The sequence below is a fragment of the Schistocerca nitens genome, chromosome 9, assembly GCF_023898315.1.
Source record: "Schistocerca nitens isolate TAMUIC-IGC-003100 chromosome 9, iqSchNite1.1, whole genome shotgun sequence".
NCBI lineage: Eukaryota > Metazoa > Arthropoda > Insecta > Orthoptera > Acrididae > Schistocerca > Schistocerca nitens.
This window is the reverse complement of record NC_064622.1, coordinates 515,679,737-515,705,740: the sequence shown is the minus strand read 5'-3', so window position 1 is coordinate 515,705,740 and position 26,004 is coordinate 515,679,737. Positions and strand designations below refer to the sequence as shown.

At 44.8% G+C, this 26,004-nt stretch overlaps 1 protein-coding gene across 1 annotated transcript; it reads left to right on the top strand.

Moving 5' to 3' along the window:
- Positions 1 to 3,243: 3,243 nt before the first annotated feature.
- Positions 3,244 to 24,446, top strand: LOC126203208 (uncharacterized). The gene is made up of 4 exons (XM_049937453.1): positions 3,244 to 3,466; positions 16,382 to 16,501; positions 21,831 to 22,098; positions 23,358 to 24,446. Exons 1-4 carry the CDS (start codon positions 3,375 to 3,377, stop codon positions 23,361 to 23,363), a joined length of 486 nt encoding a protein of 161 aa, XP_049793410.1. The 5' UTR covers positions 3,244 to 3,374; the 3' UTR covers positions 23,364 to 24,446.
- The last annotated feature ends 1,558 nt before the right edge of the window (positions 24,447 to 26,004 follow it).

The following is a 26,004-nucleotide window of genomic DNA, read 5'->3' as shown; positions in this document are numbered from 1 at the left end:
TTGATTTCTACGAAACCGTGGCTTTTCTAGATGGATTATAATACTTTATACATAATGAGCATCTCGGCGTGTTGCGATTCAGTTGTAATCGATATGTATTAGCCTACGCGTTTCAGCAAAAGACATTCATCCTGAGGCTTTTATGTACATGCATTCGAAGGCATCGTATAAATGATAATTCTAATAACTGTTGCTGGCACTATGCGGAGATTATCTATTATAGTTCAACTAAACTCTGAATACGTTCGCTTCAGCTGACCGAGTACCGCATTCATGAACTTTGAGACATGAATAGCACATAGTTTTCAGTAAACGTCTCTATAAATGTTATATGTTAAGACGTAGTTACACGAACGAGCCTGAGGTTAGGATAATGATGTAGCATAGTCTGTCAGGTTTCCACAAATCTCTTTTATTGTGGGCAAAATTACTTTAGGCCAGTAATACCTATCTTCACAGAACTACATTCGTCTGCCTACCATTAAATATGTCAAATCACCACCTATTTGCTCCATGCATCATGTAACGCACATTTATGTATAATCTGAAGACGGAATAGTACTCAAAATAGACTACGGTGTACCTAAATATACGTTTATAGAAAAATGTGTCTGCGCTTTACTTCATTGACATAACAGAGTCACTCAAATGAAGATAGGACGACTTGCTCGCACACCCTAACGTGCAGTGCGTAAACTTCGGATACTGAGCGTTGAGAACGGTCCATGTCGAATCTGACTGCCAGTCATTGATCCGATCTGTTATTTGTTCCGAGGACTTAATTTTGCACTTAAAGTCCGGTCTGGCTTCTCAGCCCAACGACAGAAATACAATAAACTAATAAAGTAAAACGTTACAACAAACTGGACAAAGTTTAGACGCTTCGCAGTCAGATATGATTCTTTTCCTCGAACTTAGGATATGAAACATTATAGGCACATTAAATAATCGCTCAAGTAATCTTGTGTGTTCATTAAGTTGTTCGCATCTTCAACTGTGGAACAAACAGAGCAAACAGCAATCAGTCGGTACTGATTCTCGCATCAGGTTGATTTTAGTCCTCCGTCGTCAGATGGTGGCTCTGATAGGAGCACGAAGTGCTGACGGTGTCAGAGATTGCAGAAAGCTGTGCGAAATTTTGTGACGAATCGTGAACGACAAATCATCATGTACCATCATGGATACACGCAGAAAGCTGTAAGAGTGTTTCTAGCTGTCTCCGCTGCCGTCACCCCTCCACTAAGCTCAAACAGAAGTACGAGTATATCCTACATCTCCACTCACTACCTCCAGATGACAAACTCACAATGTGTACGTCGACAAAAGACAAACATCACAACAGATTTGGTGTCGAGCGTAATGTGAGAATTCAGATTCCGTCAATAAAGCCTAGTATCTGTTGAAATGAAAATGTCATTAATATAGATAAAATTTAAATTCGGAAGTCCGTTTTCTTATTATTTTACGCTAACTGAAATTATTTTACAGACTTTTGGGTTAACTGGGAAACTGAATTTTGAAGTAAATAAATATTATATGAAATAATTACTGTTTTTATTGCAGATATCCCGTTTAGAGAATGATCCATAAAAATATGCTATAGAAACAGAGGTTCCGCCGTAAAAATGGACATTAAAAACAATTTCACTTATCGAAGAGCTTAAAAAATAGTGGTGTAGAGAACGTGTCTGAAATCTACTGAGTAAGAAATATTTTCAGCCTGCAAAAGTACGAAAAACATATTCAGTTCAATGACGTTCCTTGCACAAATGTTAAACCCTACCTGAAACCGAGGCGTCCACAGTCTTTGGTTGTGAAAAGAAGTAATATTTTGTTCCACTGGTGACGTTGTTTTAAAAACACTCAAATTTGCTAACATGTTTTCGAGGTTGATTCATTGATTTTAAAAGCTGAAGCCAAGGAATGATATCGTTACCAAGCAGATGCGAATAGCCTTCTAATTGGAAATATTTACACGTGTTTAAATAATAAAAATTGAATAGTTATTTGGTTATACAGTGTACCAATATAGTAAAAATCAGTTGGACTTCAGATGTAAAGGTCGATGAATTACGAAGATTTTGAGACGACATATTGTTAATATTTTCTCTACAATCAACGTTTTCTAATATAGTATGGTTGAAATTTTTCCGGTATCTGTTCTGGATTAAGAAAATTTCATAAGAAATTAATGCTCATTTTTGTGGGCAACGAGGAAAATATGTATAGGAACGAAGGTAGTTTCTTACAAAATCGTAATGAAACATGACATACTAATTTTTGAGGAATGGCCAGAAAACTTAATGCTTCTTGCACACTGGTCTTCTACTATTAGATATAAAAGCCGTGAACTAGATAACTCGGAGTGCAACAAATCGAGAAAGACTAATTGTGTCACTTGTAAAAATAGAAGAAACTAACAATAAAATGTACAAACTGTTAGTTATCCTCTGTCATGGGCAAATATAACAAACGTTCAACCACCGCATTAAGATTGTGATTTCCGGAGAAATGAGGATTAACTACATTAGTAAACGCGTAATAGTAATCCTACAATTTGTTCAATCGTTAAAGGAACACGTTCAGCTATAAATTAAAAACGCTGTATACGTCGGGTCCACTTCGCATGGGGGGGGGGGGGGGGGGGGTAATGACAAAAATCTGGTTTCTGCTCGCGCCACGTGATTTAAATAAGTGATTTCAAACTTTACCACGGCAGAGATAAGGGATTACACAGTCCATATATGTCTAAGGTATCTAAAGAATCTATGGTCCGAGGTAGAACCTACGTCCCTTTACAAGAGACAGAATGTTTTCTCTAAAGGAGTTACAATTCTCCGCTTGTTGGCAGACGGTGTCTCCGAAGCAATGGCCACACGATCGCTACATTTCGTAGTGAAAGCAAGAAACGCCGAAGCAGACACTAGCAGTGCGAGAGAAAAAGCTGACATCGACGACGGAAGTGAGCTGTGGCAATCTGCAAAAGTCACGGCATGCGACAGCTCGCTAACACCGCTTGCGCGATATGTGCTAACAGAAACAAACGAGAGGCGATCTCGCTCCTGTAAACCGGCGCCCAGCTCGACTACACGAAGAGTGAGGGGCAGCTTGGCGCCGCTGATCAACGAGCAGAGAGGGGCGGGAAGGGGAGGGGAAGCGGGAAACCCGCGAGCGGTGGGCGGGGTGGGGGGACGGCCCGTATATAGCAAGCCCGGCCCACCGCCGGCGACCAGACGTCACCGCAGCATCCGTGGTACCTCATCTGCCCCGCGCCTGCGCTCCGCCGCCCGCCGACAGAGACCGCCAGCACCGCAGCCGGTACCGCCACACTCGAACGCCCGCCCTCGCCGTACACAAGCGCCGCCTGACGCACCATGTCCCGCGTCGTCTTCTCGCTGCTGCTCGCCGCCGTCTTGGCCGCCGTCGCCGTCAGCGACGGCTCCGCCATGCCCGCGGACAACCACAGGTGGGTGCCTCCAGCGTCTCTCCAGCGTGCGGCCTCCTACGACACATTCGTACCGATACCGCACCAGTTGTAGTGTAACCAGAGAAATAATTGTACGCGGCTGGTGGCTTATTAAAGATACTGTCTGAACCTCACGTGTCGTCTACTCAGCTATTACTGTGCGACACAGCGTCTTTACAAGATGAGATTGACGGAGGAGATCGAAAAAGTTCAAAGAGGGCAGCTCGTTTTCTACTCTCGCAAAATAGGTGAGAAAGTGTCACGGATATGATAAGCGAAATGCGGTGACAATCAATCAAAACCAGGGCGTTTTCCCTTGGGGTGAGACCTTTGTACTAAATTACAATCACCTGATTTCTCCCATGAATACCAAAGCATATTGTTGACTCCCACCTACATAAAAAAAATTGAACATCATGATAAAGTAAGATCGAGTAGAGTTAGCACGGAGAGATTTAGGCGTTCATTTTTACGGTGCTCTGTTCGAGAGTGGAACAATGCAGAAATTGAAAGTGGTTCTGTGCAGCCTCCGCCACACGCTCAAGCGTGAATTGTAGAGAATTAATGTAGATCTAAATGTAGAACAGCGCAGCACACAATCTCGGCTTTCCTCGTTAGGAAATCGTGCTACTAATAACACAAGACGAGCTTAACAAATAAAAAAAATGTAATCTGACCGGTGCAACTCGTGCGATTTCACTGAACATTCCCTAAAACTTGCAACCGATTATCCGGTGTCATCCCCAGCTACTGTCAGCACCAATTACTTTTCCTATATTTTGTAGCTAAGCCGGCCGCAGTGGCCATGCGGTTCTAGGGGCTTCAGTCTGGAACCACGTGACCGTTATGGTCGCAGGTTCGAATCCTGCCTCGGGCATGGATGTGTCTGATGTCCGTAGGTTAGTTAGGTTTAAGTAGTTCTAAGTTCTAAGTGACTGATGACCAAAGAAGTTAAGTACCATAGTGCTCAGACCCATTTGAACCATTTTTGTAGCCAATTTTTCACCTTATTCCCTCGTTGGGGTCGTCTGTTAGCAAAACTGCAAGACCAGCTTGGCAACTCGAAAAATACAGTCCAACAGTCGCAGGTCTCGCTCGTGTGGGTTCGCTGTATAATTCCTCACAGTTGCTACGTATTTCTAATCGTCATCAGCAACAGTTGCTATAGGCTGCCCACTATTTTTCCGGCACTGCGTATTTAGTTTTCCTCCATTTCCTCATTTCGTATCTGAGGCCTGCTACAGGCGGCAATCCAGCTTCAGTGCTTCACATTTTGTTGTTTTCCCTAATTTTGCCTCCAGTGTTTCTCCATTCCGTGTTTCTTTTTTCCTGTCCTAGCTCCACTTTGAACCTATCTAACTCTCCTCTTTTCCCTGCAATCCTTTCATCTCTAACCGCTTTATTCTAAAACGGTCACTGTGTGCAGTTTTCTCGTTTTCAAGCTGTTCCTTCGTAAATCATGCTTGACATCTTCAATACACTTACTTTTCTTCGTTGGCAATAAAGCATTTAAAGAGCTGTTTCGTTTATCAGTTGTCATCCATTCCACACAAATTATCAAGGCCGGCTGCGGTGGTCTAGCGGTTCTGGCGCTGCAGTCCGGAACCGCGGGACTGCTACGGTCGCAGGTTCGAATCCTGCCTCGGGCATGGGTGTGTGTGATGTCCTTAGGTTAGTTAGGTTTAAGTAGTTCTAAGTTCTAGGGGACTTATGACCTAAGATGTTGAGTCCCATAGTGCTCAGAGCCATTTGAACCAAATTATCAAGGAATATTAGCCCCCTACGTCTTATTATTTCTTTTCTGTGTTGTGATTTAGTTCAATATTACTTGTAACTTTCCATTAGTTTACCTTTTCCAGAGGACACAGTATTTCTCATGTGATTTTTCATTCCAATGATTCCAATGCATATAACTTACAATTCAGTACAAGGTAATTCAATACTGCCGTCGTCTGCAAGTCCAAATACCTTCTCCTCGGAGAATCTGTTGCAAAGCGACACGCCATTAGCAGCCAGCATTACGATCTTATCCGTTCACTGGCGTCATTCGGGCACTAGCAAGCCTACTTTCTCTAGTACAGCTCTGTGGTACCGTCTTGCTGCGGAAATAAAAGTTGTTCGGACTTCTGTGTTTTTACCAAAGTCATAACCTCAGAACAGATTTCCTTATTTGGAACAGATTTAAACAGAAGCGAAGTGGAAAACGCCCTATGACGTTAGCACCAGGAGAGCTTTGTTGGTGACGTGTGGATCGCCCCATTTCTGACCTGGTCGGTGTTTCCGGCGTATTTCTCGTCCCATTCTTATCCCCACTACGCGGCAAACGCTTTGTGGGAGTAAATACAGCCCGCTGCTGCGCAACGCTTGTCCGAAAATAGGCCGCCTCCGATAGCATCCGCAGTCCACAGAAATTTCCATACGCCTCTGACGTGCCGACTTCTCTTTAGAAGTGACGTTTCGTCGTTTGACCTCACAAAACATTCCGCACTGCGTTATATTACTATCTGGTGCTCATCAGAGGCAGAACTATTTTTTACGGTCGTAGTTGCAGTGCTGTAAAGCGTCTTTGAAATTTATTGCATGGCCGCAAAATAAGGGGCAACGCTCACAATTCCAGTTACACAATTTAACTGTATGTTTGTCTGGATCATAAATATTTTATTAGTGTCACCACTTCTTTCAGCCACTGGCCGCCTTCAAACGGTAATTAGCAATCATCAGTTCCAACAGAGAATGACCAAGTGAAGCGACCACAGGCCAGCTTTACAAGACTGAAAACGGGCAGAGCATGAGAAAAACAGTATTGAATTCCCACTATACACATGATTCAAATTTCTTTTACTAGCGACTGTGATGAGATACCTGGTACTGATTTTTCATCATTCCGTGCTGGAAATAGCTACTGCTAATTTGTTTGTATACATAACTCTCTTTCTCCACTTTTTATTCTTTGTAGAGTTTTTTGGAAGATGGTCAGTGGCTGAAACGCATCAGGAAATTTACAAAATATGTCATTAAATTACATAAGTGAACGTCTTTCGAAAATATTAATTCTCTTCCACATGGGAGCCGACACACGTGATGCTCTAAACGTCTGCCAGATGGCGTAACGAAACTTGTGTGTGCTATAATTCTCCCCCCCCCCTCTCGAGAGCCCTGTCAGATACCTCACTTTATAGTCAGTAATAAGTAAGAAACAGTCAACCTTTTGTTTTATTCCTTCTGTAATTCTATCCATTTTTTACTGCTTTTAGAGCCCGTCGAAAGACTGTTACTGCACTGCATCCACCAAAAGTAGACGTAGATAAAGGTAAACTGGGAGTGTTGGTCTCGATTAAACTGCCACGTTGTTAGTCAGCTGAAGTGGCTGACGAAATCAGGCGAACGCTTGAACGATATTTAACACATACGCGCGGTTTCAAGCAGAAATCGACAGTATACAGTCGCCGATCCAATCACCCTACGTACACAAACACACACACACACGCGCAAAAACAGAGAGAGAGAGAGAGAGACGGGGGACAGAGTCACACAGAACGCAACCAACTATTTGCAGTGGCAATACCGACAAATAAACGGGTGGCGTACTCTCCGGAAGCAGTCCCGTGTTGTGTTGGCGAATTTGTTGACGTAACGAGGTCGTACCCGCGGGTTCCGCCCGCCCCTTTCACAACGGCGACGTCATGCACACCAGTGTCTGACGTCACACCCACGAACTCACGGTGACTGCAGCAAAGTGGCTGCCGGCTGGCGGCGCCCACCGCTCGCAGACCGAACTGCCGCGCTCGAGGCCTCCACGACCCCGACACCTGCCGATCTCGATTAGGAAACTCGCCGCTCTTTATTTGGCACGCTGTCGGCCGCAGCTCTCAATGCGGAGTGATCCGTACTACAGCAGCCATTGCATCACTCACTCGCAACATGTTTTATCGCGGCTCGCGTAAGCGGGCGCGTCGGTACGAGTTTAGCTTATCTCTTGCACAAGTGTCCTTCACGTAAGCATTTAAAATTAGTTTTTGTCAATGTCAACGTCCGCTCTCCTTCATTCGCCACAATTGTCGGTCGCCCACATCGCGCCATCACGGCCGTATTCTACGGTCGGCACTTCTCTGGTTCTTGTCAGTAAACGGGCTTCAAATTTAACTGGAGCTCTTCGCTTCTGATGCAAAGTACAGTACCACTTAGACATTGGTGAGACACTGCATAGGACAGCAGTCTAAATACCTGTCCATCGTGATTTACGTTACTGTACATTTGTATCTCATTCAGTGCCATCCTTTCACCTCTCGATTTAAGTTTTCTTCCTAGATACCCCCCCCCCCCCCCATCCTGGAATTATGATGAGATACAAGGCTGTGTGAATAACATTCCTTTGTGAAAGACTGGGATGATAGCAGCAGGCTACACAAACCATGAAGGAAACAGTCCGGCAATGGAGGGAAGTGTGTGCGCTTGTTAGAAGCGGAAGGGGAGGATAAAATTCTACAGGACGCGAAGACTCCACTGCAGTAAGCATTCTGTTGCAGTGGTTATGAGGTCTACGTTTTATTTCAGTTTATTGGCTTTCACTTCGTGCCCATTCAGCCATCTCAGTAATGGAAAGACGACAGTGTACTGGAGACGATTATCCTGTTAGTCCCGACGATAGTAACTTAAGGACAACACTTATTCCGCGAGCAGAGAAAATTTCCGACCCGGCCGGAATCGAACTCGAGCCGCTTCGGTTAGGAATCCGACGCGCTGAACCCGGAGCTGCCGAGGCGGACATCGCGCGGTGTTGAAGGAGCTTTCACGGGGCAGACTGCCTCGGACAGATGACCCAACAACAACTGTGACGGCCCAGCTGGCTACTGACCTCTGCTTCCGGAGTGCCGAGCGCTGCACTGCCTCACTTGGCTGATGCAAACTGCGGACGGGTTGAGGCGGTGGCTGCTGTAGGGCGCTCAGCTCGCCCACCACGCACTCGGCCTCGCGCCCGGCCTGCCCAGTCAGCGGAGTCGCCGCTGAACCCGGGGACCCCTGATAGCGCCGGCCGGCTGTCCACACGTGGCGACTGACCTCATTCTCCAGAGGCGGCCAGTGCGTGACACCGGCCGGAGGCGACAATTCCGCCTCCCACCGTGCGCCGACTCCCCATCTGCTCACCGTATAGTGGCTTCTCGAGCGCCATTTATGGGTGGGGGGGGGGGGGGGGGCATCTGCCGCTACGCTGTTCAGACCTGCTCTCCTAGCTGGCGAAAATTGATGACCAGCATTCTCCAGAGCTCGCAGTTCTCGTTCCCGAGTGCAATTGTCTTCACTAACGTTTCAATCGTCAGTGCTGGTTTCTTCCTTAGAAGGGCTACTGGCGCCCAATGGTAGCGATCGACCGCCTTGTAACCCTCATCCGACAGGTGTCACCGGATGCAGATGTGGAGAGTCACAGCACACTTCTCTCTCGGCCGTTATCAGCTCATCAGTCGACCTCAAGAGGGCCGAGTGCACCCGCTTGTCAACAGCTCTCTGCAGATCCGGACCGGCCAATCCGAATAGGTGATCAGTCGGAAACCGCTGGTTCCGCTGCAGCGAGGCTGTTGGCAGAGCCGCTGAAAACGCTTCGGCCGTGGGGCCCATATCGTAGGACCGTGACAGTTTTTCGGCAGAGTTTGCTCACCTGAAATAACGAAACGCGCATTGTACTATCCAGCAACTGCGGATTTGGTGACTGACGCGAATAACTATGTAGGACATCTATAGAGGTGACGTTTTAGGCAATAAAAGGAGGATGGCATCCCGTCATTTTTAATTTGTTTGCTACAGTCCACTTGGACGTGTGTCTGCACTGTACACCAAACACACGCAGCGTTTTGTAACAGCTCTTCAATGGGCTCACGTTAAAAGTTTGCACCATTTGACGGCAGCTGGCGCGCTAACCAGAAAATGAGTCAAAGTGACGGACGGAGACCTGCGGTCGTCAGGTGTTGCGCGTGTCCACGGCCGCGTGTCCCCACGGTTCCGGCCCGCCTACGCGGAAGGCTGTTAATTAGATTGGGGGCCTCAGCACTCGCGCGGCGACGCAGTAGTTACGGCGACAGGCGCCCGTCGTCAGGACTGCATCGGCCGCGCAATTAATCCGGAGAGCCCCGCCGGACTGCAGGCTGCGCTCCAGCTCCCGGTGGCCCACTTCACTGCCGCTGTCCCTCGCACGCGCCAAAGTCCGACCCCCCTCTGTCTTCTCACTGAAGGGTTAACACTTTGCAAGCGCCGTCTACGCTTTCTGCGTCATATTGCATATTATCATCTTCTGAAAAGTTAATGTTACCACGATAAGCTATTAATCGTGAATAATTCTTCATTGACGACATTTACAGACCTTAGACCTATTAATGTGCGTCGTACAATTGTGATAAACTTGTGTTGTCATGTGATATACAGAACATACGAGAGCAGTAGACAAGATTTTTACGTAAACTTCCTACATTAAAACAAGTCTAAACTTGCACAGACGACGAAACTAATGGTCAGTTGTTCATTAAAAGCCGATTATAATAGTAACACGAATTTCTCTAAATATATTACAGCTGTGGAACATGTTTTCTTTTGGAATCACGAAACAACTTCAGTTTCGGATCTCTTGCTTCCTTCCCATTTTTCCAGCACTTCTTGGTCTTCTCCCACGTCCTCCTTTTTTCCTTCTATACATGTTCCTACTCATTTTTTTTATTTTTCACGCCTAATCGTCATCTAAACCTCCTGTCTTATACGTAAGAAAAATTGATCTCTGTTATTTCCAGTTCTCCCATGTTGTTTCTTCTTAGTTCTTTTAGGAGTTATTGAAGCTATGCTACTGTTGACTTTTTTTTGCAGAAATACAGCATTAATTATTTCGGTAGAAGTGTCCCAAGAATGTTAACCTTAGCTTTGCCACCACTTCCAATATATTTCTTTGTACTTCGGCAGTTGTTCTCATTACTTGTCAATTTCCAGCTATGTGTAGCTGTCGACTGAATGAGATGGGTTGCGCCCCGCTAATGGCGTGCTACAGCACTGAGGTCTCCATATATCAATGTCTATAGGGGCGGCAGACATGTACCTGCACACAAACAAAACTTTATTTTATCCAGGTGGTAGTTAAAATATCATGATTGTAGGTTGCACATGGAAGAGGATTAAGTAGTGTCAAGCGAGGTTCAAACGTCATTAATGGAAGAAAAATTAATAGCAACGACAACACGGAAATTCCTGGAAACCACTAGAAGATAAAGTGTGTACGATTCAAAGCAACTTGAGAGAAATTATCGACACAAATAGTGGAAGACATAAAACAAAATTTTGCGGGTGAAAGTGGAAACGATATGTTAGTTACTTACATCTGTGCGACTACAAGCTCTACCATAAAGCACAACTCTCTTTGATTCCTAGACAAGGGGTTGAGCAAATACGGATCTAACCCTCACGACTCAGCCAGCCTGTGTGTGGTTCTCACGTGACTTTTCGTGCTATTTCAGACGAATACTGAGCTGCTCCCCTATCTCGGCGCTATAAAAGAGACGTCGTAGTGTGGTGTCGTATGTCATCATCATTCATTTGTGAAAGAGCTTTCTTTTAATCGGTTATGTTATTTGCGCAGTGAATAAAGAACGGAACTGAAATTCTGTTAACATAATTAAGCTTTAGAAACATATTCCTGTTCCTCAATACAGAATTTACGTACCTGTGCCGTTTTGTCTCGCTTGTTAGTGTTACCTCTAAATATTCATACGGTGTCACGTGGTTAGGAATTCAAGTATCTTTTGTGCGTTTAAGGCGACGCGGAGGGACGCACTCTCTTTTGAGGAGGACTGTCTCAGTGCGATGAGTTAACCACGGAACTCAGTGACTGGAGAACACAGTGGAATTTGCACAGCGGCTTTCTGCGTCGTACGAGAAGGAGACGGGGCACTGAGGGAAATGTAAGGAGTCCAGCCCTCCTGCCGCGGCCCCCACACCGCCACAGCCTCCGCCTTCGTTACACGGATGGGAAAATTCCCGCCGACGACAAGGCTGCGAAGATAAGACATGCGCGCTCCTCGCTGTCCTTCCATGATTTTCCATTATATTACCGTACGTAAGGAGACTTGCTGAGGATATGAGTAAACTGCGCGCCGTCTCCTATCTTTTCTGTTGACTCAACCCTCTGCGGCCGCCACAAAATTGCGGGGGTATCTGGAATGTGCGGTATAATGCGGAGGACACGGTAGCAGAGCGCGTGCACGTAGTGGGAGCGAGTGTTTAATCGTGGGCAGCGACTTGCGCACATCGGGGCTGAGAGATGCAAATTCAGGCGAAATGAAAGGAGAGTAACTTTTTTTTATCATTTCCGTTTACTATGGTACCGAGATTGGGATCTAACCCCGCGTCGACAGTATAAGCTCGGATTGTGAATGGCGGATGGGGAAGGAAGTCGGCCGCGTCTTCTTTGTGGGAACGATCCCAGAACCGGCCTTAAGTGATTTAAGAAAATCACAGAAAACCGAAATCTGGCTGACAGGGTTCCAGCTTCTCCAGTACCAGTCCCGTGGCTCAACACTGTGACCCTTGTTCGATTTCTGTGTAAGTCTTTCAGCCGGACGTAAAAACTGTTGCTACAAGTATTGAGTTAATTAAAGGAATAAAGAAATATCATAAGGGGATAGTCTACACCGGTGTTGTAAACGCTGAAAGTCTTTTAAATTAGAACGAGATATCCTTAAAAAGGATGTGTACACTGGAACTTGGCATGCAAACTTTCCCTTGTGAAAAGATGTGCTAAGTAGGAATATCAACACTCCCAGAATAGATGGAGTTCCGCTCCGGCATCTGTTGTCACGTGACGAAAGCTTGACATCCCCCCTCTACTTTTTGCACCAACATTCATTGCTAATCACAGCAAGCGTCAGAACGTTACACACATTTTCTTATGGCATCATATAATACCTTCATAAGAGTACATAGTTTCAATTTACGTGCTATCAATTATTACAAACCTTACTAACTCATCCATATCTGCATACTCTGAACAGCACTCTGGAGTGTGTAGCAGAGGGTACTTCCGTCCGCAGCTCGTGGTCGTGCGGAAGCGTTCTCGCTTCCCGCGCCCGGGTTCCCGGGTTCGATTCCCGGCGGGGTCAGGGATTTTCTCTGCGTCGTGATGACTGGGTGTTGTGTGATATCCTTAGGTTAGTTAGGTTTAAGTAGTTCTACGTTCTAGGGCACTGATGACCATAGATGTTAAGTCCCATAGAGCTCAGATCCATTTGAACCATTTTAGAGGGTACTTCCCATTGCACCTGCATATTAGGCTTTCCTTCGGCTCCATTCGCGTATGGAAGGCAACATAAACGGCTGTTTGAATGCCTCTCTATGCACTGAAGTTACTCTAAACTTGACTTCGCAGTCCATGCGGGAGCGATAGACAATGATTCGTACTCTATTCCTAAATTCCTCAGTTAAGACTGGTTTCTGAAACTTTGTAACTAGGCTTTCGCGAGATAGGTGCCATTTGTATTTACTACTAGTACTGCCCTTCTCTGTATACGTTCAGTGATCCCTATTAGTTCTACTTCATACTGGCCTCACACACTTTAGGACTATTCTGGGATGGGTCACACGAATGTATTGTAAGCAATCACCTTTGCAGCTTCACTGCATTTTTCTGGTATACTGCCGATGAACCGACGTTACCACCTACTTTACCCACAACTGAGTCTATGTTTATTTTCATATCCTTACAAATTGTTACACCCAAGTATTTGTGTAAGTTGATGGATTCCAGCTGCAACTCATTATTATTGGAATAACATGATCTTTCGTTTTGTCAAGTACACTTCCATTCGTGAAAATTTAAAGCGAGTTACCGGTCTTTGTACCACGTTGAAATCTTATGAACATGTGACGATATTTACGTAACGTTTTACAGTTTCTATCGCAGACATAACTGCATCTTCTGCATAAAGACTGAGCTCACGGTCAATATCGTCTGAACGACAGCAAGGGTCTCTGCGGCACACCTGAAGTTACATCTACATTTGTCAGTGACAACGTCTCCAAGACAGCACACTGCGTTCTCCCGAGCAAGAAATCACATCAGTCGGAAATTTCGTCTGATACTTCATACCGTAGTGACTCTCCAGTGGAACATTTCGGTATATATAAGGGCGGGAACGGCTCTAGTTACTTTCAGTACTAGTCTACCGTATCTTCCGAACCATTGTGGGACTCGGAGAATGCTACGAGTAGTGAAGCTACGAGGTGTGTGACAGGTTGGGAGCTCGGGTTGGCTGTGAAGTGTGTACGGGTGGCCGAGGTGGTTAAGGCAACCGTTCTGGAGAAGCGCAGCATCCGGGCTCGAGTCGCGGTCCGGCACACATTTTCTGTCTCCGCCACTGATTTATTTAAATGCCGCCAGACAGCGAAGTTCTGTTTCTCTTAATACCGATTAATACGTGTTGGTACGCTACGGAGCAAACTGCGGAAACTCGTACCGTTTATTAAGTAATTGTGCAGAGCCTCGACTGGGAACGTACGGCGGATACAGCGAGAAGTGCGACCTGTTGCACGGCAGTGACGCGTGGGCGCGCCGGAGGGACTTTGCACCTCGCGAGGGACAAAACCTGGCTGCTGAGGTTGAACGAACCCGCGAGCCGCGCTTCTACCAGAGGTCCCGCCGCCACTACTGCCAGGGCGGCGCCTTTGGCGGGCTATCGCGCAGACGGCACGGGTCGCGAACCCGACGACGACAAGGCCGCGCTGTGCGAAACGCAGCCGGTCGTCGCGTCTGCCCCACAACGCCACATCAAAGGCGCTCGCGCATGATGCAAGCGTTCCTCCAAGGGCCAGACGTTTCCTTCCACGCCTGCGTGTCACTCAGCAGTAACATGTTTCACTCTCTGAGGAATTAGAAGGAAAAGGGGGAAAAAAGCGAGAGCTCAAGTTACCTACTTTCGGCCGAACCCTTGGCCTACAGTTGTCTAAAGTGCTTTCACGAGGGAGGTGGCTAACGCGGTGTAAAGGAGGGACGATGAATCGTCTGCCAGACTTAGGTTTACCTTTAAAGTAACCTTATCGATTACGGATATTTTCCGCCTTCAGTGTCTGACTACTATGCAGAGGACCTTGGTTCGATTCCTGGCTCTGCAGGGGCTTCATCGTTGGTGGGAGGACTGGAAATGGATGCAGTCGGCCTCGTGAAGTGAAATAAAGAGCTACTTCAGTGAGAAACACCAAGTTCTGGGAAGAGCGGTATGTTTAGTCGATGCCGCTTCGTATCTGAATGCCGCAATATGGTAAAGGATGACACAGCGGTCGGTCGGTGGAAAATGGCCTGAGAAAGCCAATATAGGGAGCTTCAGCCTTATTACGAATGTTCCAGAACCCGTGTTGGCTGTGTATTGGATACAAATACGGAAAATTACGACTCGTCTCTCTCTCAAATATACTCGTATTTTATTCCCATAAACCAGTCTTTCAATCTTTTTCGCTCATCTTCAGACGCGGCGTTCATAAATTAGATCCTCATTTCCGTAGTGTGATGCTAGGCTCAGACCGACAAAACACAGGTAGCACTTTAACGTGCAACCGCGAGTGATAGTGATATGTCCAAGCTGTCTTGGGAAAAAATTTCTTCATTTACTGCGGCTGTGCCGTTAGTGTTTCCCTGCCAGCTCATTCTAATTGCTTATAGGCCATAGACTGACCACTTTTCATTATAAATAGAAATACGGATAGCCACCAACTGTTTCCGGGTGAAAATGGAGCCAGAATGCGTACTTATATCCGTTTTGTGGCGATTATTCGCTTATCTGAAAGGTACTCGTCGGTAGCGTAACGGAACGGCGGAGGCAGTAACGAAGTGATCATAAACGTGTCTGCGATTACGATGCGGAGACGCAGTCTGCCCCTCCAGGTGAGCAGTGACCTACACATCGTCATTTCGTCCTGCTCTGTGCTACATATGGAGCAGATACTTGCTAAAGAGCGGCGGAATTACATATCAGAAAGATAGCTAGCAAAATACTAGGGGTAACAGACGGATACGAGAAAAAATATAAACAATGAGGCATCTCTTTGACCATGTTCGGCACTCGCTCGACGTCATTCAGAGAGGGCAACTCGTTCCTGGGAGGGATTGTTTGCATCCGAGCACAAAAAAGGGTAGACACGTGATAAGAATACTCACTGCGGCGGCTGCTATCTCGGCTTCGCGCGTACTCGCGCCGTGCTGTGAATGAGCCGACACTCACGCGCGGGGCCGTATCTGTTTACATACAGGGCCGGCTTTTTGTTCCTTTTTGGCTGTGCTCTTGGCGCGTGTCCAGTTCACTTGCGGCAAGACTCATTTCTCGATCTTCTTTCCGCTCCACGCTTCTGCGCATCGGCCGGGCGATGTCTGAGTTTGGCGTCAAGACGACGTTACGTAACCTGCCGATAGGAGCGGCGACCGCGTTCGTCCGTTTGGCATCTTTTCCATCTCAGGACGTCTCCAGCTTCTCCACTCTGATGGCCACAGTCATATGTGTCGCCACGTCTCGATAACATCTCTCTCTCTCTTTTCGTTGCTCAATGAGTCACTGCATATGCCGGGCTTCTCTTCGTTCCTACCCCTTCCTGTCACGTTCCTCATTCACCCCCTTCTTCCACCCATTCCCTCACATACAAACAGAATACATAAAAATCTATAGGCATACATACCGGTAACATCGGCAGAATAAGTGGATGGCTACGCAACGTTGAAAACAGGACGCACCTCGAGTCAGCGCCTGTTTAGCTGGTGACCCACAATGCATATCCGTTATGCATGTAGCCGTCGTCCAAACTCGTCGGCGATTCCTCGCGTTATGATATAGTGAATTGTATATTCCGCTAACATAGGTTCGCGTCTTCTATGCGATTCTAATTGCAGTATTATTTTGTTTACAGGGTAAAGCGCATGTCGGACCACCGTGTCGCAGAACTCCAGACTCTGCTGTCGATGGGCAAAATGGGCGGCAAAGTCGTCACCCACAAAGTTGGATACGGCCAAGTGGACCCAATGAAAGTGTGAGTATAAATCATGTCTCTATGTAGTCTTACAGCGTAATAACGAAAGAGGCAACAGCGGACAGAGTCTCCTCTCTCACTTCATCGCCTGCGTCGATAACTTGTGACAATATGGTTTATGCGCAGAAAGCTGAGCTATAGAGCTTCTTGTTGTGTTATTTATTTAATTATAGATTACCCCGTCATTTTAAACCGGCTACGGAATCTAGAAAAAGCTTGTCGAGAAGCAGTTGTGCGTATGAAAGAAATTACTTACTGTATCGAATAAGAAGGGCCGTATCACTAGTTGCGAAAGTATGTGGCAGTGATTACGATTGATTTCAATCAGCGCGTTTTCTTACAGCTACTGAAGGGCTTTTAAAACTGAACATTGTCCCACAGCTAGCAGAAAAGGCAAAATATTTTGGGAAACTGTGTCTGTGACTTATCTCTTAACACTACGGTATCACTTGTTAGGAAACTGCTAACAAATTGGTTTACTATAAAGCACGGTAAAGTCAATGGTTACAACATAAAAATTATACATCTAATGTGTGTGGTGTACGATTTTTCACTTCCTGATTTTTATTTCGCTCTGTAACGCAGCACAGCAAGGCAAGTATTGCTCTTTGTCTCACCGTGTCGTAACAATTCTCGAGCGTTAAAAAATTACTGGACCGATAAATTACTAACTACAAATGCACTAAAAATAAGAGGTGACCAAAGGAGTTTGCACGTGCGTATAGGAGGAAGAGATAGATTTATGGTCCAGGGAGAGTTATTATGGCGCTATATAGGTACAAGGCGGATTTCAGAAGATGTTAGGTAAGAAAGTTGGTTTAAAAAGAAACGATGAGCACAAATTAGAAAAAAGAATGATTGTAATGAAACTAAAATAAACATACTTCGACTAAATGGCGATGTATACAGTAGAATAACTTCGCTGTCTGTCTCGAAAACTGACTTCTCATCTTCCCAATAGCGTTCCACAAAAGTTATGTCGACTCTATTCTAAATAATCCCCGAGCAGCCGTAGCATCTACCTAGCACGTACCAGTTACAGATATGTCAGCAGCCTCTAAATTCCACAAAGAAAGGTTTCTTTCCAGTTATATAGAAACAGTAGTTTGATTTTGTCTAAATCTTCAATTGACACATACTATTGTTAGAGGGAACGACAAATAAAATACTGACAGACGAATTTCAAGTACTCGAGCATTGTGAAATGCTGTTCGTATGAGCGAACCAGTTGAAATAATATTTTCGTTGTTGCTAACAACTCGAGCTCGGTTTGGAAAACACCAGTGTGTGGTGATCTCACTTCGTATCGGTTCTCAACCGTAGAGCTAGATATTTCCAGAACGAGTTTCGGCTGGATGTTTGATCGGTGAGACTGATCAGAACTGGTCAACCGTTTCTCTCGTTGGTCTCTTCGCTGAAGGGTGGTGGAAAACCTCCGCAACTGAAACAGACATTCGCCCTGTAAGTACTGATATTAAGCTTGTCGCGCGTATGCCAGTTACACGCGTATTATACAGGCAAACTGCCGCCTCCAGAGTGAAACACAAAATTTTCTCTGCGGCGAACAGCGGCTGATTGACGAGGGGGTGGGAAAGGATGCAGGGGTGGCACGGCAGGGGTGGCACGACAGGGGTGGCACGTAATTTCGTTTCCGCGGACTGGTTGGCGGTCGCCGCTTCGACAATTGGTCCGCCGGCTCCCCGCCCCTCCCCCCTCCTTTCGATGCTGTCGTCCACGAACGTCCTAATTCTTCCGCGACAATCCGTTTATCGGAGCACAGCCACCCCGAATGTCAAACGGCCGCCCCCGCTGCCTGCTGTCTACGAGCCCGCAGAATGGAAATTAGCCGACGTGCCGTCGCGTCGGCTGGTTCTACCCCGACCGCCGCGAATCACATTTAGCGGTCCGCAGCGGACGACGAGCCGTCACTCCGACCCCCATCTTCCTTTTCTCAGTTGCCATTGCAAATGAATCGGTTTAACACGTGATCCTGTACTACTTCCTAACTGCGATGGATTCACCGCGAAAGCATGACACACCGTTGGATTTGCTGATACATACGAGCACAGATCCGTTTGACTGACGCCGGAGTCAACATGCATGCGGCACCGACATGCGAAATGTTCGCGTCTGTAACTGGCAGCCAGCAGAAGTTCCGCATATTTCGTGCTGCCGATCAAGCAGTGTGCGATTTGGAGGCTCCACACTTTCGTCTTAAGCATTTTCAATTCTTAATCACTCTGAATATATGATCGGTTCATTTACGAATACACAGTCGCTTCATTCACATCTGGCAACGTTTGTTAACGTAAAAAATGCCGATGCACCGTGGTTTAGAGTACACCTCAGACTGTAGGTTCCCTTGTAACTGCCTGGTTAAGTAAGATCAGACTTCAACGTACTACATCTTATATGGATCGTGGCTAGTAAGGTACGGTCGTGTTCAGACAACTTTTGAGTTGATGGCTGATTTAACTACAAAACATCGAGGGGTTAGGGCTCGAATATTATACATTTTGGTTTCTTTCCATTTAAAACGAAACAGTACCTCGATTTTGGACAGTTTTTGGACATGTATTCGTGTCACGCATTGTACTGTTGCAGAGAACAACTAATAAACACTGGCAACATACGTATTTCAGGTACTCGTGTATTGTCGCAAGTGGTTCGTATATACGAGCCGGTTGAAATAGCAATTTTGTTGCTGCTGATGATTGGAAAACGTGGCACAAACATTTCGAGAACAGCCTAGTAGGATCAAAGAAAAGTAACAAAACTGTAATGTTCTATAGGTCCTCATAGCGTGGTGATGGAAGCTTACGAGTGAAGACAATAATTTATCGGGGCGATATAAAAGTCTGAGGTTTCGAGGTCCGCTGAACAGTTACGACTCGTGGCCGTCATCTTGTGGCAAGACGCCCAGTTAGTGACTGATTTCCTTTTGTTGCGGCCATTTGAGAGTGCAGCGTCCTCGTCATAAAACCGTTTCGGAGGAAGTAAGCGGCTATTCGCCAGAGAATTGTTGGGTTGAATCTTATCGAGATGTTACAACTTCTCGGCAAATTCGAGCGACTTTATGTGAATTTAAGTAGCCAGCGGAACCAGTAGGATAATAATTTGTTGCAATAGCTAGGCAGCAGTTCCACCGAGTGTATGAACTACACTGTCCCCCTACTCAGTTAATAGATCTAGTAGTGTGAAGCACCCGCGAGATAGTTATAAATTCCCGTAAACGTAGTTATAAGTGCAAGAAGCAGTTTTATGAGTACAACCAGAGAAATTAGTTACCCGTCTATACATCACTTCTGCAACAACCACTCACATAAAATAAGGATAAGAATATTCTCGTCAACGGCCACTCCTTCATCAGTTAGTAAACTGAACAGTATGAAATCCGAGTACGAACCTGCAAACTTTTGTTCAGTCTAGGACAGTTTTGTCAGCTACGTCTTCACAGCCAGAAATTTGTATGCTAAAGGAAAATATTCTTTCTGGTTATAGCAGAGTACTCAGGACTTTTTCTTTCTTCGCTCAGAACTATATAATGGATAATCGATAAACCAGATAATCAACACCCCAATAACCAGAAGCCTGCTATAGTTAGCTTTCCTAAATTACAAACACAGATGGAATATTTTGCTTACGATCTGTTGAACAGTTGCAAAAGAGGTTCGTTACTACTTCATGCAATGCATAGGGGAACACATTTTTATTCTGAAATTGCTTTTACGTTACAACCTGACAGTTTTTCGGCCTGCTGTACCAGAAGCAGAAATTCATGTACATAAAGTGCATACAACAACTCTACATAGCGGTTGATACATTTCGTACGGGCTATATAGCTGCAATACACAGATTCACCTAATTATACAAAAAATTAATTATAAAAGCCGCGTTCAAGTGTGCATCTCGTAATTGTAATAATCAAGTATGTCGCAAGTTATGGCAAAACAGAATATTGTAAGATTTTGATTAATTATTTCAGTTGTGAAATAACACAGATAAATCTGTCTTTTTTTAATATATCGTATGTATAATCAAGTGACACTGTGTATAATTTTTGTATACTTGAGGAGAAAAATTGCATGAGATGATATGTACGGTTATGTGTACTTGATGCGAAGGATGATCATCAGTATGCAATGCAACATATTTTTTTCTGAAATCAATTTGGTTTTGTTCAGGACGGCGATACACCAGATCATTCCCCACTCTTTTGCCTACAACATAATCTCCGTTCAACGCGGCGGCATTACGACTTACGCCTTACTAGCAATACCTTTATGCCCGATCCTGCTGGGCGACGTCGTAGCCGAAGTGTTACTGCATCAGTAACGCCTCCAGCACCCACGTACTGCTTCCCGCCGGGTGCATCCTTCATTGTGCCAAACAGATCTTCTGCTAGGCGCTTAGGAACCCAGCAGGCACACACCTTCGAGTACCCCAACCAGTGCACGAGAATGTCGGCACTGCCGACAGAGATGTCCATCTGAGCAGCGAGATGTTTAATTGTGGCCCGTCGGTTACCCTCAGATGAGAGTATCCGCACAGTCCCAGCTGTGTGCAGCCGACTGTCACGCAGGAGATGGGACACGTTTACGGCACCTCATTGCGATCATGACAGACACCTCGCCCAACGACTCGCTGTGCTTTTGTTCACTATCAGGTCTCCGTAGACATTCTGCAAGCGGCTATGAATATCTGCCAAGACCTGGTTTTCCACCAGAATACGGTTCTAGACGCTACAGTCTGGAACCGCGCGACCACTACGGTCGCAGGTTCGAATCCTGCCTCGGGCATGAATGTGTGTGATGTCCTTAGGTTAGTTAGGTTTAAGTAGTTCTAAGTTCTAGGGGACTGATGACCTCAGAAGTTAAGTCCCATAGTGCTCAGAGCCATTTGAACCATTTTGAAACACCAGAATAAACTGAATTATAGCTCCCTGTTTGGAACGCACTATCACTACAGACGCAGTTTTGGAGGGTACATGTAGTGTTGCCACCTATCGGAACTTCATGAGACTATAAAGACGGAAGCAGGAATATGACCAACAACGAATTCCATACTTTTTCAATCTAGATTGGCCGATAAAAATATGTGTTGCATTATTTATTAAACGGCTCTGGTATATTCGTTGTTCTCCCACCGTACAGGTGGCCTGATAAGGAACGAAATTAATCCCAAAATGAAAACTAATCAGTTCCTAGCACTTCAAATAGCGCATAAGGGAGGAGCTTTGCTGCCATTAGCGATGCTCTGGCTTAGGAGTCAGCATTATCGACGACCACAGAAACTCCGTAACTGACAGCTGTCTCTCCTATCGTTACAGTGGACGCCGCCGCCGTTCTGATCCACGCATGCTGTCGCGCCTGCAGCAGCTGCTGCTCAGCGCAGCTGCGGGCGACTCCCACGAGCAGCTTCCGGAGCAGGAGGAGGAGCAGCAGCACCTGCAGCTGCAGCTGGACCCCACCGAGGAGGACGAGCGGCAGGTGCTGCTGCAGCTGCTGGAGGGACAGCGGCAGGCGCAGTCGCCGCAGCAGCAGCAGGAGCAGCAGCAGCCGCGGCTGGCGTGGTGGCCCAGGACGCTCACACCACAGGTGCGTGCTCACCTCACTGTTTATCAACTGACAAGGGGCCTTATGGACCGCCACTCATACTTGTAGTAATTTAGTTTCATCGCCTGAATTTTCATACAGTAGTACTACGCAATTTTTAAACAAACTCCAGAGAGGTTTTGAGATTTGAGAGAACTATCAAGCAGAAAGCATTTGGATCAATTTCTTAGAAATGCCAGTAGCTCTAGTGATGTAATCAACAAGATCACTCCACGAAAGTCTTATAATGGTTTATTGTGTTGTGATTCAACACGTTTAAGACACATTCTGCCTTCTATGGTTCAAATGGCTCTGAGCACTATGGGACTTAACATCTATGGTCATCAGTCCCCTAGAACTTAGAACTACTTAAACCTAACTAACCTAAGGACATCACACAACACCCAGTCATCACGAGGCAGAGAAAATGCCTTCTATGCTTCAGTGACTAATGTCAGGCTCATTGGTCCAGAAATAAATAGGCATCAATGTCAATGAACAACTTCACCCTATTCTAGTTTGACGTGCCCCAATGATCAGCTCTTCACATCAAAATGTTTTATAACAGTGAAGTTACTTTTCTCCAATTTCTGTCCCTCAACTTCGAGCTGTTCATGTGGGGCAAACTCAATCAAAAAAATCGTCATATCCGATCCTTTAGCTGAGTGATCAGTGCGTCTGACTGTCATGCAGTGAGCCCGGGTTCTATTCCTGGCCGTGGATTGTATCATTTCATCATCATAGACACGCAAGTCTCCCAGCGTAGCGTCAGTTTGGAAGAGTTACGGCCGAACTTCCCCAGATGGGAACTTCCAGCCGTCAGTGCCACACGATTATTTCATTTTTCTTCACATTCCGTTGGAAGTTCAAAACATTGTGAGACACATGCTATCAGTACTTGTTTTCCGTTCTTTCATCGAAACTTATTGGCCTGTCAAACTGCCCTTGTACAGTTAGTCGTTAACTACTATCAAAAGTGTATAGATTAAAGTAACCAGCCAGTGGATCTGTCTAACAAGGTTTAGAGCCTGTACACTTAACTTTCGAGGACATCGTTCTAGCAACTCAACCAGTTAAGACCTACGATGTGAGTATACACATCTCTGTGGTTGCTAACTCCATCTCTACTCTGCAGAGCCATTCGCTTTGAGAGGGAGGCTAGTTTATAAAGTCTAGTGTGGAAGTTGTGGTAGTACTTTATGTTGGTGATGGCCTGCGACTTGTTGCTGACAGAGATGTGAACAGTTGCCTCCTTGTTGCAGCTGTAAGCGAGCGCTCCACACCATCGCCAGCCCAGCCGCCCGGCAGCTACAACAAGTGGCAGCTGGCTGCCGACCCAACCCGCTCAGCCCTACCGCCCTGCAGCCCTACCGAGCATCCAGTAGTTGCTAGTTCAGCGGCCATTTAATAATTTATTGTTCCAGTTAGAATTCATAGAAACTGCTGTACATAATTACAATGTAGTCTGTCTGATGTCAATCATCTCATCTTTAATTTATTTATTTATTTAATAATTTATTTCGTGTATGTTAATTCATTTAGCCGTATCTCTGGACAATATTCACATTCCAATTCTTTGTTTCATCTAGAAGGCTGTCTGTCCTGTCATGTCTCTCTCCTTCCACATTCGAGGTTCCCTTCTGTTTTGTACGTCCTTTTGACTTACAGAATTACACTCGTCGATTAGCCTTGACGTTCCGTTGTTAATTACTTTGTCAAACTGCTCTCACATTTCCAAAAATCCCTCTGTATCTTCTTGAGAGACAAGTCTTGTAGTTGCTTCCCCAATAATTTCCTTTTCCTAAAATGAATTGTGCCCCTCAGCACACCCTAAAAATATTATCCCATTCTCCAGACTGATCCCATCCCATGTTTACGACGCCTTGCTACAGCAAAAACTCTAAAATGTTTGTCTGTATACAATATTTCTACTTATGCATTTCATTTTCTTGTTTTTCACTAGTAGATTCGTTTCTACTTAAACTTTTTGTCAATTCCTGCTTGAGAAATTATAAATGTGCTTTTGATGCAAAGATATTTACACAGCTATCTTTTGCCCTGAAATGTGAAACATAAAGCATGAAGATACCAGAAAGTATTATTATTTTTGTTAAGTTTTGTATTTTAACTTCACATGTACCCTTATAGAACTTGTAAGTCAACGTTGCTGGCTGTGTTTTATTTATTTTGACTGTTTCAAAGTTCCTATTTATAGTATTTATAAATTGTTTGCATAAATGTTAGTCTGTTTTTATTTTGTGAATACTGTCTGAAGTTTAATTTATTTTTAAATATTTATAAATGTATTAATTTATTTTGTCACAACATCGGAATGTTTTGTAGGTTATTGTGAGTGTGAGTCTTCGTTCAAAATCTGTTGACTCTGAGAAAATATATCTAAATTTGAAAATCAAATTTCTTTTCGCCTTATTTTTCATTTCCACCTGTTCCACTCAATACATTGACTAATAATTACTGATAACATTAAATAACGGACATACAAGGTTTTGCATTTTACACTAAAATACAAACCGTTATTTCAGAAATGTTCTGGAATTAAACATAAAATCTCATGATCTTTGACACATTTACACTTAATTGTAATTTTATTCACCAGACGTCTTCAGTGACGTATACATTAGTTAAATCAGAATGATGATGCTATTATGAAATAATGTATACAGAACAGAGGCAAGATCACCATAAAAGTATACTGACGTTTGCAAACAAGAAAAGTGGGGAACCTTAGATTCAAGAAACCTCATGAAGTAAGCACAATGATTTGCAGACATGAAAGGAGGAAAAAAACACAAGTTCAAAGAATATTAGTTTTTCCTTCTGAGAAAAAGTACATGAGTTCCGTTTCTAGTGCAGAGAAAGTCAATAAGTAGTAAAGACATAACTGAGAGGTGCTATAACTGTATCAGTATTCTCTTTACATTAGTTTATCTCCTTTCTGTTCTGTCTCTACTGACCTTTAATTCGATGGCAAAATTGCATTCAAAATCCACGTATAAACATTAAAATACGAAACTGAAATATGATGGTTTTTGCTTATTAAAATTTGAATACTGCTTGTCATTATTTACCTTGTGACTATATCAAATATTCTTTTTTGTACTACATAAGTGAAGGAAGTCATTAAACTGTGTAGGCTCTTCTTCCTATGTGCACATAAACTTTTATATTGTTCACTTGTGCTGTCAGAATTTTTTGTTGCCCAAGATAAATGCAAGGAACTCTTCTTCTTTGCCCGTTGATGTACGAATATGGCGGCTGATACTGTGATCTCTGTCATCGCTGAATTTGCTAAGATGGCGTGGCGCCTTTCTTCATCGTATACGAATACACACCAAAACGATTATTGACGCCCTTGGGCGACAAACTGGTTTGGATGAAAACAGCTTTCCTTAAAAGCACAAGTAATATCAGAGCGGTACATGAAGGAATATCTAGATAGGGCTAGTATTTGCAATCGCCGATTTCAGTAGTATTTTATCGCAACGCCATGTACATAGTTTCAGAACAAATATACGGTTTTAAGGCTTTGTAGCATCTATTACATTCAACTTACAGTTATAAATAATGCATTAAATAAAAGATCAGCTCTAAACAAAAGTTTTTACACCTGGAGGCAAAAGAAGGGCGAAGGAACGAGCAACGTCGACTGAAGAACGTGTCGATTGAGTGAGACTCTTTCACACGTAGCGTGAAGAGATCAGTTGGAAGGTTAGTCCTGAATTACCAATTCCAGTGACGTCTGTGTGGAGACTTGTAACAAAACGCTGACATCTACGTCCATAACGTTTGCAGTTGTTACTGTTTCTAAAGCCTACAGACAACAGTTTATTTGCCAAATTTGCAAAAGAACTGTTGTTGGGTGACGATGAATATTTTATGGACCGTTTC